Raw genomic sequence first — 20504 nt, forward strand, 5'->3', positions numbered from 1 at the left:
ATCAGAAAAACAAAAAAGGAGCTGAAGGAATCAGGCTCCCTAACTTCAGACTATACTACAAAGCTATAGTCATCAAAACCGCATGGTACTGACACAAAAACAGACACATAGATTGAAAGCCCAGAAATGACACACACCTATCTATGGTCAATTAATGTGCTATAAAGGAGGAAAGACTATACAGTGGTGGAAAGACAGTCTCTTCAACAAATGGTGCTGGGGGGACTTCCCTGGTGGCACAGTCATTAAGAACCCGCCTGCCAATGCAGGGGACACGGGTTTGATCCCTGATCTGGGAAGATCCCACATGCCGCAGAGCAACTAAGCCCATGTGCCACAACTACTGAGCCTGCGCCCTGGAACCCACGAGCCACAACTACTGAGCCTGCCTGCTGCAACTACTGAAGCCCGTGTGCCTAGGGCCCGTGCTCTGCAACAAGAGAAGCCACCTCAATAAGACGCCCACGCACCACAACAAAGAGTAGCCCCCGCTCACCACAACTAGAGAAAGCCCACGCACAGCAACAAAGACCCAATGCAGCCAAAAATAAAAAAATAAAAAAACCAAACGGTGCTGGGAAAACTGGACAGCTACATGTAAAAAAATGAAATTAGATCATTTTTTAACACCATACACAAAAATAAGCTCAAAATGGATTAAAGACATAAATGTGAGACTGGATTATAAAACTCTTAGAGGAGAAAACGGGCAGAACACTCTCTGACATAAATCACAGCAATATTTTTTTCGATCCACCTCCCAGGGTAATGGAAATAAAAACAAAAATAAACAAATGGGGCTTAATTAAATTCAAAAGCTTTCGCACAGCAAAGGAAACAATAAACAAAACGAAAAGACAACCCACAGATTGGGAGAAAATGTTTGCAAATCATGTGACTGACAAGGGATTAGTCTCCAAAATTTACAAACAGCTCATGCAGCTTAATATCATCAAAACAAACAACCCAATCCAAAAATAGGCATAAGACCTAAATAGACATTTCTCCAAAGAAGACATACAGATGGCCAAGAGGCACATGAAAAGATGTTCAACATCACTAATTATTAGAGAAATGCAAATCAAAACTACAATGAGATATCACGTCACACCAGTCAAAATGACTATCACCAAAAATCCACAAACAATAAATGCTGGAGAGGGTGCGGAGAGAAGAACAACCCTCCTACACTGTTGATGGGAATGTAAATTGGTATAGCTACTATGGAGAACAGTATGGAGGTTCCTTAAAAACTAAAAATAGAGCTACCATATGATCCTGTAATTGCACTTCTGGGTATATATCTGGAGAAAAACATGGTCATGGTCCGAAAGGATACATGCACCCCAATGTTCATTGCAACACTGTTTACAATAGCCAAGACATGGAACCAACCTAAATGTCCATCGACAGAGGAATGGATAAAGATGTGGCACATATATACAATGGAATATTAGCCATTAAAAAGAATGAAATAATGCCATTTGCAGCAGTAAGGATGGACTTGATATGGTCATACTGAGTGAAGTAAGTCAGACAGAGAAAGACAAGTATCATATGATATCGCTTATATGTGGAATCTAAAAAGAAATGATACAAATCAACTTATTTACAAAATAGAAACAGACTCACAGACTCAGAGAAGGAACTTATGGTTACCGGGTGGAAAGGGTGGGGGGAACAGATAGTTAGGGAGTTTGGGATTGACATGTACACACTGCTACATTTAAAATGGATAACCAACAAGGACCTACTGTATAGCACAGGGAACTCTGCTCAGTATTCTGTAATAACCTAAATGGGAAAAAAATTAGAAAAAGAATAGATACATGTATATGTATAACTGAATCACTTTGCTGTACACCTGAAACTATCACAATATTGTTAACCAACTATATTCCAATATAAAATAAAAAGTTAAAAAAATTTGCAAATCACGTATGTGATACAGGATTAATATTCAGAATATAAAAAAGGACTCCTCAAACTCAACAACAAAAAACAAACAACCTGATTCAAAACTAGGTAATGGATTTAAATAGACCTTTTGCCAAAGAACACATACAAATGGCCAATAAGCACATGAAAAGATGCTCAACATCACTAATCATTAGGGAACTGCAAATTAAAAACTATAATGAGATACCACCTCACACCCATTAGGATGACTATTATCAAAAAAACAGAAAAGAAGTGTTGGGAGGATGTAGAGAAATCCCAACCCTTGTGCACTGTTGGTGGGAATGTAAAGTGGTGCTGCCAGTGTGGAAAACGATATGGAGGTTCCTCAAAAAAACTAAAGAACAGAACTACCGTATCACCAAGCAATTCCACTTCTGGGTATGTAACCGAGAGAATCAGAAGCAGGGTCTCGAAGAGATATTTGTACTCCCATGTTCATAGTGGCATTATTCACAACAGCTAAAACATGGAAGCAACCCAGGTGTCTGTCACTCTACCAATGAACAGATTACCAAAATGTGGTTTATACACACAATGGAATATTATCCAGCCTTAAAAAAGGAAAGAAATTCTGCAATATGCTACAATATGGACGAACCCTGAGGACACTTGCTAAGTGAAATAAGCCAATCACAAAAAGACAAATACTGTACGATTTCACTTATATGAGGTACTTAGTAGAGACAAAATCATAGAGACAAAACATATAACAGTGGTAGCCAAAGGCTGTGAGGAGGGGAGAATGAGAATATAGGAAGTTAGTGTTTAATAGGCACAGAGTTTCAGATTTACAAAATGAAAAGTGTTATAGGGATGGATGGTGGTGATGGCTGCATAACAGTGTGAATGTACTAAGCAAGCCATAAGTTGGATAGGTAGCCACTGATGATAAAGATTTTGTTTTAGTAAAAGGGGGCATCTAACGCCAGGGTGAGTGGAAGTCCTACTGTGGAAAACACTATCCACCTCCATGGACTCTAGCAGAAAAGTCAGTGATGTCGACCAACCCAGAGCAGACTCCCTTCCCACTGCAGCTGAGCCTCTGAATCTCCAACTCAAGTTCCCATCCAGTCTTGACCTACTGCCTTGGCAATGGCCTGGAGCCCTCTGGGAACTTTCACCTGCCCTTCACATACCCACAGACCTCAGGGAATCATGCCGATAACACAAAGCAGGACCCACCCTCGCCAACCCCTACCTCACCCCCACACACCAGGGAGCCCAGAGGAGAGAAGCAGGGGCAGACAGGGAATTCAAAGGCAGCACCTACTCGGAAGCCATGAACAAGGCCTGAAGGATGCTGTTCACATAGCACGTGTTGCCCAGATTGATTAAACCAATCTTGCCAGTGTCTGACTTGGCCATGAGCCGGGGGTAGAAGCCAGCCAGCTCACTCTTCTGCGAGGTCCAGGCATCCTGCCCCAGCAGCTGCTTGATTCGGTCCTCATTGGGAACATGGAGGTCCTGAGGGGGAAACAAGCCAGCAGGACAGTGGGCACCAGGTTTAGCTCTAAAAATATCACCTCCTCTGGGAAGCCTTCTTGGACTACAGCCTACTACACACCTGCACAAGCATATCACCCCAAACATGTCCTAGAGATGTGTGAGAACAGCCCCTTGTTTTCAAACATGTTCTAGGTTTTCATCTTGACGTGTGGGCCTTCTACATGATCTTTCATGCCACAGCTACCTTAAGAAAGGGGTAAAACCCCCACCGTGTAGATGAAAAAACTAAGACCCAGATAGAGAAAGAATTTTCTTAGAGGCAATAAGTGAGGAATCTACTATATGTTACATGAGCCCAGGATGTGACAGACTGTAAGCAGTGACAACACTGGCCCACTGGCCCAATCCAGCAGTGTTGACATCTCAACCCTGGTCCTGACTCTTGTCCTCACAGCTCTCTGGCTGTGGTCAGTGAGCCTCTCTGACTCAGTAAGTTAACCTCCCTGGACCTCAGTTTGCTCATCTGTCAAGTGAGGATACTCCTACCTTATAGCAGTTTGGCACTCTATACTTTCACGGTGCTTGCTCCTGTTTTCACCTCCTCTACTTTAAAGTTTGCGGAGTCAGCTTTTTCGAATTAGTAACCCCCTACCCCAACGCTGAACTTGATCCTACAGTCAGGACAGTGGGAGGATCCTGGGGGTCTGAGGCATGGGTCCTTGGTCACGGGCTCAGGGGTTAGCATGCTTTCCCAGTCGTTATCCTTTTTCACATTAAACAGCTGCACTGAAAAGAATATTACCAAGCACTGGTTCTAATAATGACATATTTTAAAGAAAAACACCTAAGCATAATGCAGTATTACTTAGTATATTTAAGCGATATTCATGACAGTTCCTCTAGCCCCGTTCTCGTTTCCAGATCCTGAGCACAGTTCCTAGATTTGTCTAAGGCCCCTGAGCTTCAGACCAGCTTACACTGAAAGCCCTTGTCGCTGCAGAAGGTCTGGCTCAAGCGGTGGTTTAACACGTCTGCTCACTTATTTCCCAGGATCGTTTAGCAGATAATTTATCAGATTAGTCAGTCACCTCTCACAGATGATAAAAAATATAGTAGCTGTCTGAGGCAAGATAAGAAGATAAGGACTCGGGCCTCCCTGGTGGCGCAGTGGTTGAGAGTCCGCCTGCCGATGCAGGGGATACGGGTTCGTGCCCCGGTCTGGGAGGATCCCATATGCCGCGGAGCGGCTGGGCCCGTGAGCCATGGCCGCTGGGCCTGCGCATCCGGAGCCTGTGCTCCGCAACGGGAGAGGCCACAACAGTGAGAGGCCCGCATACCGCAAAAAAAAAAAAAAAAAAAAAAGAAGATAAGGACTCAGTATCTTCTCTCTTAGTCCCTTCTTTTTTCTTCCTATTATCCCCTATCCAATCCCCACCCCACACACAACATGAACAAATAGGGACAAAAAGACAGAACCGGTATAAAATAGATAACTAATAAGAACCTGCTGTATATATAAAAAATAAAATTAAGAAAAAAAAGAATCAAAGCTAAAAAAAAAATGACAGAACCAACACACCACCCCGCAACACAAGCACACAAGATGCAAAAATATGCACACTAGAAAAAAAAAATCAAATGCTTTTTCCCAAAGAAGGTAACTCTGTACTCCTAGGAGAATAGAGAATAAAACAAAAACTTTCAAATACCTTTCAAGCTCCTCATGTTACTGGAAGTCTACATACCATGTAGCTCCCTCAGCAAGGACCACAGCTCCCAGAGAAACTGCCATGACTTAGTACGACTGCCTAAGTAGGAGAACTTTCTAGAATTTATAAAGGTGACTGTATACAAAGGATGTACTCCTATAACACATATGAAAGAATTTTATAAACAGTAAAACCCCATGAATACTTTGCTGCCTTGCCTCTCAAAGTGTCTTGAAGCAAGGGGTAGTCAAAGCCATAGGACAAATGTCACACATCTTCCTAGAGCTATATTCACTAATATTCAAGGAAGAAAAATGTTTAAATTAAAACAAGTGTTTATGATTATGAAGTATATACTTGAATCTTTGAGATAAAATGAGATTTTAGAGAAACTCTGAGCTTGTGTCAGGCTGCAGGAGGGTAAGTCCCCTCCTCTGAGGTCAAGTACTTCAGAAGAAACGTTTGAGAAGCCCAGATCTGCTGGACCAAGCAGTCACGCAGCCTGGTTTTCACCACCTTCCACTCTGCCTATCCTTCTGATCTTCCCTCCCCTCCACCACACTTTACCACCAAACAGTACTTGCACATTCCTGCTCCCACACCTTACCCACTGACCTGTCTGGGGGCCTCCTCCTGCTGGTCCCTATCCCTCAAGGTCTAACTCCTATATCCCCTCTCCAGAAGACTTTCCAGAATCTTCTCAAGTAGGGGTCCCACACTATCTATACCTGTCTTATAGAGCCTAACTCCCTACACCTAGTTGTATAAGTATCTGCAGACTCACCTTGCCTGCTGGATCAGACCATAGCCTCTAATGTGCAAAGCCTGGATCTCACTCAGTGTAGGTTTCCCCTGGTGCCCAGGGCAGGGCCATGCTCCCTCCTCTTTGTTCACATCTCCATGATACCACACTTCACACTACAGTCCTGTTCATTCACTCAGACATTTTTTAGACACAGAGATCAAAATGACATGGTCCCTGCCCATCAGAAGCTCACAGTAACAGTCACTTCCAACAGGTTTAAGTCCTGTCTTCTCCGCTCAACCACCTCCAGTGCCAGGGAGCTCATGATCTAGCAAGGCAGCTACTTCTATTGTTAGCTATGTTTAAAAACAAACAAACAAACAAACAAAAAACCTCTTCCTCACATTAAGTTGGAAAAACTAACAAAATCCAAGTAAATGCCAGAGGTTTTATTTGTTGTATCTACCACCTCTCACTCACGGTGGATTGTTCCCTTATGTGTTTTGTGATCTGGGGATTATAAACTCATCTTTAGTAGAATTCTATCTTTGTGGCTTGAAAGCAGTTTCATTTCTGTTTCTATTAGGCAATCCTTGGGTATTACAAGTTTATGACTACTTTCAATAAGCTTAGGGTGCTACAACACCAAAGAAGGTAAGAATTTGAACCCCTAGACCCACACGAGAGCAGTCCAATGATGACCATTTCTTTTTTCCCAATCCAGAGCCCAGACCAAGCCAGAGAACCTTCCTTGATGTCTACTTGGAACCATGTGTATTTTTTTCTAGAATGCCCTTTTGCTAATGGTAAAGCCTTTCTTGGGTCCTGATTTACATGGGCCTTTCAGTGCTGATTCCCTGCTGGGGGCAGACCCTAAGCCTCAACTCCTGTCCCCACCGGCTCAAGCCCCTTGGGGACTGAGGTTGGCCATCTCACCCACTGCCCCTCCCCACCCAGGGCAAAAGAGTATCACCTCTCATTTACCATTCTGGAATTTGGTTTTCTCTTCCTTTTTGGCCCCTGGGGATTCCCCCTTGCTCTCTTGCAAGCTCAGCTATGTACTTAAAAAGACATCTGTTACATTTTAACAAGCATTTCTAGGTGTTTTGTAATGGGACACTTCTCAGGTTACCTATCTGCTGTGTTACAGAAATGGAAGTCAGCCCAGAGGTTCTAAAAGGGCCACCACTTACCTGGATGTCTTTCACCCACACTTGGACCTGCCTTCTGTATCAAGCAATGGGAAAGGGCTCAGCAACCCACAGCCCTGGCTGCATCTCCCACTACCTCCGTGACTGCATAAGACACTAAACCTCTCCAAGTCTCATTTTCCTCATCTTTGAAACTGAAATAACAATAGTACCTGCCTCACAGGTTTCTAGTGAGCAACAGAAGACAAAACACATGGGAAGACACTGCCAAGTGTGACTCTAGCTACAAATGTTATTGTCCTAGCAACCCAGCAAGCCCAGTTCAGAAGCCCTTTCTTCCTTGCAGCCTCCTCCTCTAACTGGAGATCTTTCCCTCCTCTGCCGCTTCACCGCTCTCAGGCTGACCCTCACAGGCATTCATAAGCTGCTTAGATCACAGTTACGGGTAAACACGTCAGTCACCCCTCTACGCTGTGAGCTCCTCAAAGGGAGGAGACATGGTCTGCCTCATGCCTGTGTCCCCAGTTCCTAGCCTGGGCCTGGCCCAGAGTAGGGCATAAGTCTTGTGAACAAATGTAAACCATCTCTGTTCTGGAATGCTCAGTCTAAGAGGAGACAGACATACAGACAGTGACAATGTGTGACTGAGGGATACACTAGGGCTGTGGAAGCTCAGAGAGGCCATGACCCAGCTGAGGGGCACAGTGCGGGGAGGGGGGTGTAATTTAGAGTTATCAGGGAAGGCTTCCTGAGGGAGAAACACTTGAGCAGAGCCTTCAAGAAGAAGGCTTGGTAGAAATAAGAGCTATCCAGGCAGAACAAGACAGGAGTTTAAGTTAGAGAGATCGGCATATGCCAAGGCTCAGAACAATCGAGAGAGGAAGATCCATCTGGGGGAATGGCAGGTGTCTCAGTGTGCCTGAAGCACATGATGGGCTGGGGGAGGTAATGGGAGACAGCCAGGGACCAAAGGATAGAGGGCTGCCACTAACCTGTAGTGTGGCCTTGAGCAAAGCCCAAATCGGCACCCTCCTCAGAGTGGGGCGCAGGAGCAGTGGGGACTGTCACTCACCTTGATGGCCTCCATGACGGGTTCGTACAGATCCGGGAAGCCCGGGAACCTGAACACCATGCAGTGGACCAGCTCCGCCAGCTGCTCCAGGCAGCTGGTCCCCGAGTTGGAGTCCTCCTTGACCAGAGAGGCCACCATTGGGGGGATGTGAGGGAGGAGCTGTGAGAGCAGAGCAGGGTTAGTCAGCACCAGTTTACCCACCTGAGACACGGGACGGTGGTCAGTGCTGGAAGCACCCAGAGCTCCTTGAAGCAAGGAGGTTTGCCCACCTGACCACTGTGCCCCTTACCTGCATGGGGCTCTGAGCTCTGCAGGCAGGTGACTCTCTTTACAAGATACATGACCTTGGATACTCTTCCTCGGTCTCTTCATCTGTTTAATGGGACAAATAATTCCCTCCTCACAGCTAAGGGGAGGCCTGAGCCTGAGCCCCAGCTATTAAGTATCAGCCAACCAACCTGCCTGAAGAGCCTGAAGGTCTGAGTGACCAGGGCTATTCTGTCACCCAGGAGTGATGCTGGGGCCACAATGTGGTCAGCTGGTGGCAGCTCTGACAGAACGTGAGGAGCAGCAAACGTTTATATGTCAAGCACTCACAGTGACATGCGGCAATTACTATCCTCATCTTACAGAGAAGAAATTAAAGTTAGAGAGGTTATGTAATTTGCCAAGGATTTCACCATGGGTTCTGGGAGAAGCTGGTGTCTGAGCCAGGTCTGTCTGAACTCAAAGTCCATTTCTTTCCTCTGTGCTACAGTGTTAACTATCAAACCCACAGGGGAGCTACACCATAGTGTCCCAGGGATGCAAGAGTCAGGCCACAGAAACTGGGAGCAGGGGAGCTTGGGAGAAGGATGAAAAGAAATAAATACCTATCAAGTCCCTAAAATATGGCAGGCTCTTGATAAATGTCACCTCATCTAATCCTGTCCCACCCAACCCAGGCCCTGAGAGGTAAGTGCCTGGCCCGAGGTCACCCCATCTAGTAAATGACAGAGCTGGGACTCAACCCCACATAACCCCAATCCCTGGTTCTGTGCTTTTCTCACTGCACAAATCAGGAAGCATAAAGTTTCTGCAGTGACCAAGGACCATGAGAAGCAAGGAAGGACACTGGCTCAGGAGTCAGACCAACTCAGCTGGAATCTTCCTTGTACTGCTCACCAGCTGTTACCTGGGACATGCAACCTAATCTCCCTAAACTGCAGTTTCTTCAGCTGAAAAATGGGGAAAATGATAGAACCTCCCTTTGGGGCTACTCTGGGAGTAAAATGAATGAACATGTGGACTGTCTTTAGCACTGTACCTGCCACACGGCTGGCACCCAAGTAACACAGCTGCCATCATTCTAGGCCTGTCACTCTACTCGGGACCCATGCGGAGGTCACACCCATTCTTTGGCCTCGGTTTTCTATCTGTAAAATTGGGTCTCAAGTCTCCTCCAGGCCTAACATCCAGGACTTGGAGGTCTTGGGCTTCAAGCCCCAACCCCTTAAGCCCCAACAGAGACAGCATGTCTGGCCTCCAGCCAGACCTGTGGAGGGTGCAGGACCGCCCATCTTCGGGGCAACACGCAGGGGCCCTTACCAGGTGGAAGGCCTCATGGGAGTGCTGGAAGGTCAGGAGCATATACTTGAGGACAGACAAGGCGGCTCCCCGGACAATGGGATACAGAAGCTTGGAGAAAACCTGGAAGAAAGCCTCTGGTCAGGAGCCCCCCAGGCCTGGGCCACCCAAGGCCAAGGGTAGCCATAGGCCTGAAAGGGGGCCAGAGATGCCGGAGTTAAAGCAGCAGACCCATGTGGGAGTAAGAACACAGAGGTGCTCAAAGACCTGGGTGGATGGATGGGTGGTGAGATGGACAGCAAAACAGTTAGAGAGATATCTGATGGATGGATGGACGTACCAAAAGTGACAGACACACACACTTGAATGAAGAGTCAGAAGGATGAATGGGGGAAACCTGGTGTCCAGCGAGAAGCAGTGAATTGTCCCAGGTCACAGCGAGCTTGGGTGGGAGCCCCGTGCTCTGCCTCCCAGACCTGCATTGCCCCTGGCAAGAGACTAGCAGGAAAGGCCAGAAGCCGGGGCTAGGACAGGGGCCCACCAACCTTCTCAATTTTGGCGAGTGACACCTCGATCAAGATGCTGAACTTCTTAACAGCGGCCAGGCCCTTCAGCAGTGCAATGATCCATTTGTCAATGTTCTTCCCCAGGGGCCAGGACACCCAGTCGATCATCCTGGTGAGGGGAGTGACAGTGATGCAAGGACCGGGGAGGCCCAAACACCTGGGAGGGGGCAGCCCAGGGACCAGCCATAATGACCTGAGATGCCCCCCACAGTGACTCACACTTACACAGGGCAGCTCTGGGATCCGTGGGATGAACAGGACACCTCTGGGAACTGCAAATATGCCCAGCACAGGCACCTGGCAGAGACTGGGGCTCCCAGCCCAGCAGAAGGGGAACCAGGCCCTCTCAGTACCCCAAACCTCACCCCATACACAGTGAGTTGCAGTGGCAGAACAGGGCTTTTGGCTGCCTCTGTCTGGACTGTGAGGCCCAACGGCAGGAGGAGTACTGCCCCCAGGCTGGAAGCTCTGGCTCCAGCAAACCCTTGCTTGTGACCTGGAGCAAGTCACTTACTCTCTCTAGCCTCAGTTTCTTCCTCTGTCAAATGGGGATAATACCTACATCACAGGTTTGTTATATGAGTTAAAAGAGATAACAACAGCTAACAGCTAACACTTATGTCATATTCACTCTGTACCAGGCACTGCTCCATCTGCCTTACATGTATTAACCCTTCTGACCCCCTCAAAATAATGCCTGCATGCACTGAGCATGAAGCTGCCACACAGTAGGTGCTCAGGAAAACGTCACTAGTATAATTATTTTTATATTCAGTAGACTGGGATATAAAGAGAACAATAGAGAGCAAAGCAAATAGTAGTAATTATGGTAATAATAGCTACCATTACACTGTTCTACGCACTTTACACGTAATATCTCATTTTATCTAATTCAATCCTCACCACAAACCTGTAAGATGAGTTCAATTATACTACAAATTATGGATGAGGAAGCTGAGGCATAGAGGGGTTCAGCAACTTGCCCAGAGTCACACAGGCAAGAAGTGGGAGAGCCAGTATTTTAACTCACGCAGCTTATCTCTAGAGCCTACAGTCTTACCCACCGAAGACAAGGAATCCAGAAAGGCCCAATGGAGACAGTGGATCTGCACACGGGTATGGAAAGAATGGCAGGGGGGAGGGGGAATGCCAGGTGGATGGGGTCTGCAGAGCCAAAGGCTCATATTCGGGGATCACTGGCCAGGCAGATGTGGCTAGATCACAGGTGGAATGATGTTCAAATGAGGTGGGGGATGTGCGAGAGCTCTGTGAGCTGGAAAGCACCCAAACTCTGTTTATCGTACTTGCCAAACTCAGAAAGCACTTCATTAAAGTAATTTTACCTCCTATCATTGACCCTGTGGAAACCTGACAACTTCTTATACCACCTCTGCTATTACAGAGGGGAGAACGGAAGCTCAGAGAGTTCATTGACTTGTCCAGGGTCACAGAGTTGGTACCCAGCCTGAGAGCATCACTAGGGCAAGGCTCTCTGTGTCTTACACATCCAGCCTGGGGCCAGGCACAGGAAGGGCTCAAAGAAGGATGGATTAATGAACAAGCATGAGGGCCTGGGCCCTCTGCCACTATATCTAGCCCAGCAATCCCACCCAGTGGAAGGGGCTTCTGGGAGAGAGAGAGACCTGACCACCACTCGTCCCTCAGCCCACCTGCTGATGGCAGTCAGCATCTGGGAGTCGGTCACACTGTCATCATTGCTGAGGTTCCGGACGACACCATCCATGAGCTCCAATGGGAGGTGCTGGACCACACTGGCCAGGGCGCTAGATGGTGGCTCCTCCTCTGGAACAGGTGCCTGGGCTGAGCTTTGCGGGACAAGTGGACCCCACACCTCCCCTATCACCCCATGTCCTTCATGCTGCCAAGGAACTAGGGAGCCTCTGCAAAGAGCACATCATGGCCACCTCCTTGCCTCCTATAGCATCCCAGCCTCTGATCTTATCTTAGCTCATTCACTCAACAAACCTTCACTGGCACTGCTTCGGCCCTGTGCTGGGCAAAGAAAAAGCACTAACCCCCAGCTGTGCATGTATAGGCAAGGCCCTTAGATGGGGTAACACTGGAGCTGGCAAGAACAGGTAGGAGGGCTATGTGACTCGGCGGGAGGGAGGACATTCCAGGTGGAACCCAATAGAGATGAAAAAAATTTTTAGTTATCGGGCTTCCCTGGTGGCGCAGTGGTTGGGAGTCCGCCTGCCGATGCAGGGGACGCGGGTTCGTGCCCGGTCTGGGAAGATCCCACATGCCGCGAAGCGGCTGGGCCCGTGAGCCATGGCCGCTGAGCCTGCGCGTCCGGAGCCTGTGCTCCGCAACGGGAGAGGCCACAACAGTGAGAGGCCCGCGTACCACAAAAAAAAAAAAAAAAAAAAAAAATTTGTTATCAAAATTTGTTGTCCAGTTGTATAAAGACCTAGGTCCTTATACACCTGGCCTTGGTTCTTCCTCCTGCCAGGTACATTCCCTTCCTTTCCCCTGAACAGCCCTATAATCAGGGAAGGCACAGATTTTATTTCAGTCACTTAAACTACAGTCCAGTTTCCACAGTTGTCAACGGAGGGCCAAGATTGACAATTCAGTTGACACATATAGGTTCTATCACGTCTCCAGACCTTCCCCTCTGCCTGCCCTGAGTACCTTATCCCTGCTGCCTGGTGCTACCCAGCTCTCAAGACCTGACTCAAAAGTCATCACATCACTTCTATGAAAGCCACCAGACCCAAAGGGCATGATGACCACCCCACATCCTGTTGTCTCAGCCCCCTGGTCCTCCTCCAGGCCCGACTGATCTGGGCCCCCTCCTCTCTGCATGCCCAGCAGGCACCACCGGATAGGTGCCCCCCACCCGGGAGGAGCTCAGGAGGGGCCTGCTAACTAAACGAAGTAACAGCACCCGCCCCCACACACATACACACCTGTGTACTAGCATGCACACGCCTCACCACCAGGTGGGCACGCCACACAGGAGACTCCGCACGCACGGGCCCCGCCCGCCCCGACCGCACACGTACCTGTGCAGGAGATGACGGCGAACAGCTCCTTGAGGCAGGGCAGGATGGCGGCGGGCTGCGCGCGCCACAGCTGCGCCAGGAGGCCGCTCACCTGCTGGGCCTGCTCCAGGAACTCCACGGCGCCCTCCTCGCCGTCGGCCGGGCAGCGGAAGCGGCCGAGGCAGCGCACAAGCTGCTGACAGAAGAGCAGGCGGTGAGGGCCGTCGGGGACGCAGCGCGGGTGCCGCGCCAGCAGCCGCGCCACCTGCGCACAGGCCGCGGGCCCCGGGCGCTCACATACGGTGCGCAGCACCTCGCGCCGCAGCAGCGCGAACACCTCATCGGCCGAGGGCCCCTCAGGCAACAGCTGCAGGCCGAGCTGCACGCAGGCCAGCGCGCGGGCGCCCGGCGGCCCGGCGCCTCCCTGCAGCAGGCGCAGCACGCGGCGCGCGCTGAAAAATTCGGCGAAGACTTCTGGGTGGTGGCGGCCGGCCACGTGCAGCAGCTGGCAGCCCACACGGCGGGGCAGCTCGTCGGCGCCGCTCACGTAGAGGCGCGTGCCCAGCGCCAGCAGCGCCAGGCACTGCTCCCGCTCCAGCGGCTGCCGCGCCGCCTCCAGCACGCGGCGCACCAGCCCTTGCTTCACGCTCGCGGGGTATGATGACGTCACCACCGCCTCCAAGATCTTGTCCATGGCGGCCACGCTGCAAGGGACAGGGAGCAGGGTCACACTCTGCCCGACAGGACCGATCCCCCACGTGGTCCCCTGCGTGCTGAGGCTTGGGGGCGAGCAGCTCAACCTCTCTGGGCCTCAGTTCCCCATCTGTGAAATGGGGCAAGGATACCTACCTCCCCGGGAGGTGACGTGATGAGGAGAAGCACAATGCCTGGCATATAATAAGCCCCAGTGGGTTGTAGTTATTGCTGATGAGCGCCTTTCATCTCACAAAGCCAACACCTGAGCCTTCCCCCTCCTCCACCCCTTTGCCCCTCTCTCCTCAGGCCTCCCTGGGGACCTCCGTGGGTTCTTGGCGAGGCAGGTAAGAGCTGGATCTAGAAGCTGCTGTCCATGGTCTTGGCCAAGCCATGTCCTGTGGGAAGATGAGCTGTGCACATACACAAATCACACCTCCAGAAAGGAAGGGCTGACAGGGCTTCCAGAGATCCCTGGTGCACTTTATTCTGCCCCCAATCAGCTTCTTCTTGTTCTTTTTCAAATGACCTACCCTTTTCCTCTTTGTGTTCGTTGTGCCTTTTGCCTGAAACATCCTATCTCCCCAAACCTCCACCACTAACACACATTCATACAACCAGGCAAAGTACTTTCCTTTAAAGCCCACTTCAAACACCCAATCCTTAATGAGAACCTCCCTGGACTTCCAGGCATGAATTCATCCCTCATCTGGACTCCTACAGCCACGTGTGGCCTCTTCCTCTATTGCAGCTGGGATCACATAGTGCGAGGGTTGTACGGGTCCAAATCTCCTCCACTAAGGCAGATCATCTCATCTCTGTGCTCAACCCTGCACAGGCAGGCCCTGTCGCCTCCCAAGCCTCAGCGCACACCAGCCCCTCACTGTGGGCTCACTATGTCCTCCCTGCCCTGGGCTTTTGCACTCGCTTTTCCCTCCCCTCCTTGCTTGGCTCACCCTGCAGAGCTCAGCTCAAACTTCTTCCACACAGAAGGCCCGTCTGACCTCTTTGTATGGGTCAAACGCCCCTGTTAACAATTTCAGAGCATCCTGTCCTCCTTTATAGCACTTATCATGATTACTTGATTGGGATCATCCTCCTCCACTATACTATATAGGTTCCTGAGGGCAGGAACCAAGTCAGGTTTTGTTCACCACAGTATCCCCAGGACCTCGCACAGTGCCTGGCACACAGTAGGCATTTGTTGAATAAGCAAATGCAGAGTGTGGTATGAGTTACTGCTACCTTATTCCTCTGAGCCATAATATACTTCCCCCTGTCCTTCCACTCCATTTTAGCTGTTTTCTGGAAGACTTCATCCCAAGCTGACCCACTTTGATTCCTGATTCTCATGCTGGTTCCCACAGGTTCAGCTCCTAAAAGGCAGGACCACTTCTTTGCTTCTTTGTATAATCCCACACCAGGCAGGACCCAATATAAGGTTCAGTATACGCTAAGTGTTTAATTAAACTTATTATCTCAGTGAAAACTACTCTATTGTTAAGACCTGGAGTAGGTGTGAAGACAAGCCAGAAATTTCCTAGATGATGGGCCAGAAACTTTTATGCAAAACCACAGATACTGTGGGACCCCAAATATGTGTCAGGCCCTATGGAGATGCTCGCTTCTCTGCCCTAGCTCTCCACTGAGACCAAACCTCCATTACCGCGTGTGTTACATTTGTTTCTCTCTCTCTCACCAGGCTGTGAGCTCCTTGGGGCAGGGACCAGGCTTATTTCTCAATGGCTGGCATTTCCCATGCCAGTCACTGCAGAGTAAGGTTAGACGGTGTAGCCAGGGCACAGATCAGTGGTTCCTGAATGCTGGCCTGGTTGCCTCAGAATCACCTGAGCACTTAGTACAAGTTCATATGCCCAGGGCCCACCCCAAGCTTGGAATGGTTAGACTCTATTCTTTGAGATTCAACCGGGATGCATTCTGCTTACCATCCAGCTTACTTATGCTCTCTGAGCCTCTATTTCCAACCCGCAGGGCTGATGTGAAGACAAATATAAAGGCTGGGCACAAGGAAGTGCTCAGAAAGTGTCAGTCCCCTTTGCTTTAGAAGCAAAGTCCTTGCTCTTAGGAGCTCCCAGTCAGTCCGGTGGTGGAGACAGACACATTGGTAAAGAGTGCCGAAACAAGGCATACTCCCAAAAGGTCTTTAAAAGTGTCTTTAAAAATGGGTCTGCCTTCAGCCCTGGTCCACTCTTTCCTGGGCAGTCCCTGCAGACCATCCTCCAAACCCCTACCCTGCCCTCCAGGCTAGTGGACTTAATATGCTTTCAACCCAGGATGCCAAGAAGCCCTGGTACTCAGGTGACCAAGGAGAAATCCTAATCGATGAGATATTGACAGCATGTGTGGAGGAAGAGGACCTGGGGGCAGGGAGAAATGGAGTTCTGGGGCTAAGGAAGGCTCTGGAAGTGGAAAGAAAATCAGACTAGGAATGAGCAGTCCTGCATTCTAGTGTGACCTGGAGTAAATCCCATTTAGTCCTGCAACTCATTGTGTGACCTTGAGCACATAATATCGTGAGCCTCTTTTCTGTAAAATGGGGATCAATGATATCAGGCTGAACCACAGCAAAGTGAGGGATCAGATGCTGGTAATTTCCTATCATTCTACCTGATACCTATCACATAAGGTGGCCTGTGCCTGGCAGCCGGGAGCTTGGTCAGTGGAGCCATTCTGTGAGGGTTCTGATCTCCGAGGCCAGCCCTGCAGCCTCTGTGCAGTCTGTGGCCTGAGCACTCCAGCAAGCCCTGCCTATCTGCCCCCACTCCCACACAAGCAGTTTGAGGTCAGCTGTCACCATGGTCACCAACAAACCCACTCAGTAATATCCTGGATGCATTCATGCAAAGGGGTTTTTAGAGGAGTGGACCTCACCTGACCCATCCCAGGCCACGGAAGGGAGGCAGAACAATGCCTGCTCTCCCCACGGCATGGATGGGGAAGCTGAGGATCAACAAGGGAGAAAGACACGGCCTTGGCAGGGTGGGACTAGAACCTGCACTCATCCTCTCTAGGGGAGGAAGAAGCAGACCCCCAGCGCTCCTCGGGGGAGGGTGGGTTACCCTTCCTTCTAGGCTCTGGATGAGGATATGGCCTGTCGACACTGGCTCTGACCCAAGAGACAGCTGCCCCATGCCAAGTGCAGCAGCAAACAGCAGCCATGTCCTCCCTCCGAAGAGCCTGCGTTAAAGCAGGAGACTAAGGTTCTCTGCTTTCAGAATCACCAGGTGACCTTGGGTGAGTCCCTGCTGGGACTCCTCAGCCTTCTCATCTGGAAAATGGGGACCATTCTGAGCCTACCACTGATGAGGTTGAGACAAGGTATAAAAAAGATAAGGGCAGGGAGTTCCCTGGTGGTCTAGTGGTTAAAACTCGGGGCTTTCACTGCCATGGCCCAGGTTTAATCCCTGGTTGGGGAACTGAGATGCCTCAAGACACAAGGCGGCGGCCAAAAAAAAAAAAAAAAAAAGGGCCGGATAATAGATCTGACACTGAGAGGCAAAACCGACACTGTCAGGGAAGAAGACGAGGGGACACATACTCCTGATCCAGCTGATTCTACAAGGAATTTCATCCATTAGCCCTCGAAGCCAAGTCATCATTTCCACTCTCTCCCCTGAGCTCCAGCCCCACCCAAGATCAGCTCCTCTTTACCTCTGGCCTGGACTAGCGCAGAAGCCTCTTAACCAATCTCCTTTTTCCCCTCCTCAATCCATCCTCCACTAGAGACATGTGTCCTGCAGGAGTACAGAGTCTAGGCTTCAAATCTAGTCCAGCCACTACCCCCACTGTGGCCACAACCGTCAATGCTGATGTTTTTCCACCTCTCAGAGCTTCTGAACCCCAGAATGGGAGATGATCACCTGCCCACCCCTTAGCCTTTCCCAGCCAGTGCTGCGGCTCCTTCCCACACCCTTGGCTTATATCTCACTGCTGACATGACAGCCTGGGAGTCCCAGCAACACCCAGCCCGCTCCAGGACGCACAGTTAGCACACAAGAAAATCATGACCCCTCCCCTGGAAGGCTCAGATCCCTTTAACTGTCCCTCTCAAATGACCCTCCACCTTTCCACTGTATATTGACAGGTCTCTGTTCCTGCATAGTAGAGCCTGACTATATTCAATCTCCATCACCCATCACCCCCAAAGCACTGTGTGTGTGTGTGTGTGTGTGTGTGTGTGTGTGTGTGTGTACACAGCTCCAATGTCCTGCCTCACTCCCTCCCTGGGCCCCAGCTCAGACTTCCCCATCCCTCCCTGGTCTTTCCGACACACCCTGCAAATATCATCAGATTACCTCATTAGACAATAAACTCCATCTTGCCATGCCCCTGCTCAGAACCCTCAAGGCCCCCCAGCCCCTTCAGGATAAGGTCCAAACTCCCGAGCCTGACGTTCAAGTCCTTTCTGTGACACTAAGCTAATAAAGGGGCAGGGTGGGAGATGAACTTGACAAACTCCATTTAGTGGTGAATCTACAGGAATCTGAGCAGTGGGCTTTTTCCTGCTCAATACTTTGGTGAAGTTTTCTCTGCTGAGAAAGGGCTTCTACCTCTTCTCTCCTGGCAAATTCTGACTCATCCTTCAATACCCAGGTCACATGCCCCCTCCTCTGGGAAGCCTTTCCAAATCCCCCTGCAACTCAATCTTTGGGCTTTGGCTTCCAAAGGCCTTCTTCGCTTCTCTCATCCCTGGGCAAGTGTAACTGGATTGATTCTATGCCCATCTCCCCCACCAGGCCGGGATCTCCCTTGGTAGGAAGTAGGTCTGGTCCCCCATCTGTGCCCAGTGCCCAGCACAGGACCAGGCACAGAGATGAAGGAGTGCCAAGTGACCGAGAGACATGTGACAGCAAGATGAGATAGAACCAAGGATATGATCAGAAAAGCACCTTCCAGGGACTGGCCTAACCCTTGGTCCGGTCACTGCCCCCTCATCTGCCCAGATCTGGTCTTGCATATCTATCACCCTGCGAATCTTAAACATCAGCCAAGAAAGCCCCTACAGAGGTCACTGGATGGGCTAGTCTAGAAATGACTCAAACAACCAAAGCTGAAGAAAAAGAAAACAACAAACAAACAAACAAACAAACCTGTTCCTGGTTAACCCTCAGGTCCAAAGTTCACAGAATTTCATGGGACAGGGGAGGGGGCTTCAAGGGCTCACTCAATCTCTCCACACCCCAGAGCACAGCAGCCCCTCCAAGCCCCAGCAATGAGGAGCCCATTTCCTTTCCTCTCTGACCCTCACACCCAGTCTCCCTCCTTTGACTCCCCTGGGTGCTGGAGCTGCCTGGCTGCCTGGGATGGGCAGGGGATGGGGGGAGCACCAGGCTGTGCCTCCTGACACCCAGAAGTCCCTCCATCCCTCGTCCCCCAGGTCTCTAGTCAGCAGCATTTCTCTCTGTATTTTTTAACTGAACTTCTACCCAAGGCAGCCCCGGGAAGGATCCCCTTGCCATACTACTGGGAGGCACTCCTTTGGGCCAAACTGTCGCAAGAAAAAAAAAAAAAAAAGGTGCGGTGGGGGAAGGTTACTAGTAAAACCCAACTGCCCTTTTACCGAAGGGGAACTGAGGAGAAGGGAAGAAGGTGGGAGCATATATTCGCTTCTCAGGAACCCAGCCCCAATGGGGGCCACCCCTCACATACCTCTGATGCCCGCGTCCCCACCCCCATCCCAGGTTTTCTGGAAGGGCGGGCACCAGGCTGACACATCGAGGTCTCTTGTTCTCAAGGGTTCTTGTAGGGGGAGTACGCCCTGGCCGAGGATGCTGAGAATAGCAGAAGCCCATTCCAAGCGGAGGCAGCCTCTTGGCCCCTCAGTTTGCACCCCAGCTCGACCCCACCCCTCCCTCCAGTTATACCAGTGCACCCGCTCCCAGCCCAGACTGGGGCTGCGGACCCCACGAAAGGCTGGCGAGCTTCATGACACTGGGCGCCGGTGCCCTCAGCCCTGAGGGGGGCGGGGGCAGGGGCGGTATCTCTATATACACAATTGATGAAGAAGATTGCGGCCCAGAGAGGGGCAGCTACTCGCCCAAGGTCACACAGCCAGGCCCAGTATGCACCTAGACCTCCCGCCTCCCAGCCCCGGACTCTAAAAGCCCTACGCGCGCGTCCTGGCTCTCGAACCATCTGGGTGCAGACACTCCCTCCCCCCAAGCTACACACATGCCCCAGCCCCCTTACCTCTGGAACCCCAGTGGCCCCTGCCTCAGAGTCAGCTCCTGGGCGGGGCGCTCAGGCCGGGCAGGACCAGGCTGGGCCAGGCTAGGTCAGGGCGGGTCCTTTGCTTCCCCCAGAGTGGAGACGCCCTCCGCCAGGTCCCAGACTGCAGGGATGCTGCTTCCACTGAAAAGCCCAACCTCTCCACCAGCTCTGCACAAGTCTGGAACAGGGGAGCCCAACTCAGCTTCGCGGCCACAGAGCTGCGGGACGAAGTGGGGGGGAGGGGCGAGGTGCGGGAAACGGGGCGGAGCCGGAGCGGGGGCCACCCCGCGAGCAGCCACTAGGGCCGCGTCCCCTTTAAGGCCAGCCGGCCTGAACGCTGGCGGGGGCGGGGTGG

General features: G+C 50.7%; 1 protein-coding gene across 1 annotated transcript in view; it reads right to left on the bottom strand.

Annotated features, from left to right (window-relative positions):
• USP35 (ubiquitin specific peptidase 35) overlaps positions 1-20461 on the bottom strand; it is a 74493-nt gene extending 54032 nt beyond the window's left edge. Inside the window, exons 1-7 of the mRNA XM_082628868.1 lie at positions 20129-20461; positions 13247-13929; positions 11888-12020; positions 10197-10326; positions 9673-9774; positions 8086-8244; positions 3233-3426 (exon numbers count right to left, since the gene is read on the bottom strand). Coding sequence (XP_082484994.1) covers positions 3233-3426; positions 8086-8244; positions 9673-9774; positions 10197-10326; positions 11888-12020; positions 13247-13919 — 1391 coding nt within the window. The 5' untranslated portion in view covers positions 13920-13929; positions 20129-20461. The remainder of the gene's footprint in view (positions 1-3232; positions 3427-8085; positions 8245-9672; positions 9775-10196; positions 10327-11887; positions 12021-13246; positions 13930-20128) is intronic.
• Between the last annotated feature and the right edge of the window lie 43 nt (positions 20462-20504).

The sequence above is a fragment of the Mesoplodon mirus genome, assembly GCF_964341445.2.
Source record: "Mesoplodon mirus genome assembly, chromosome: 7".
Classification (NCBI taxonomy): Eukaryota; Metazoa; Chordata; class Mammalia; order Artiodactyla; family Ziphiidae; genus Mesoplodon; species Mesoplodon mirus.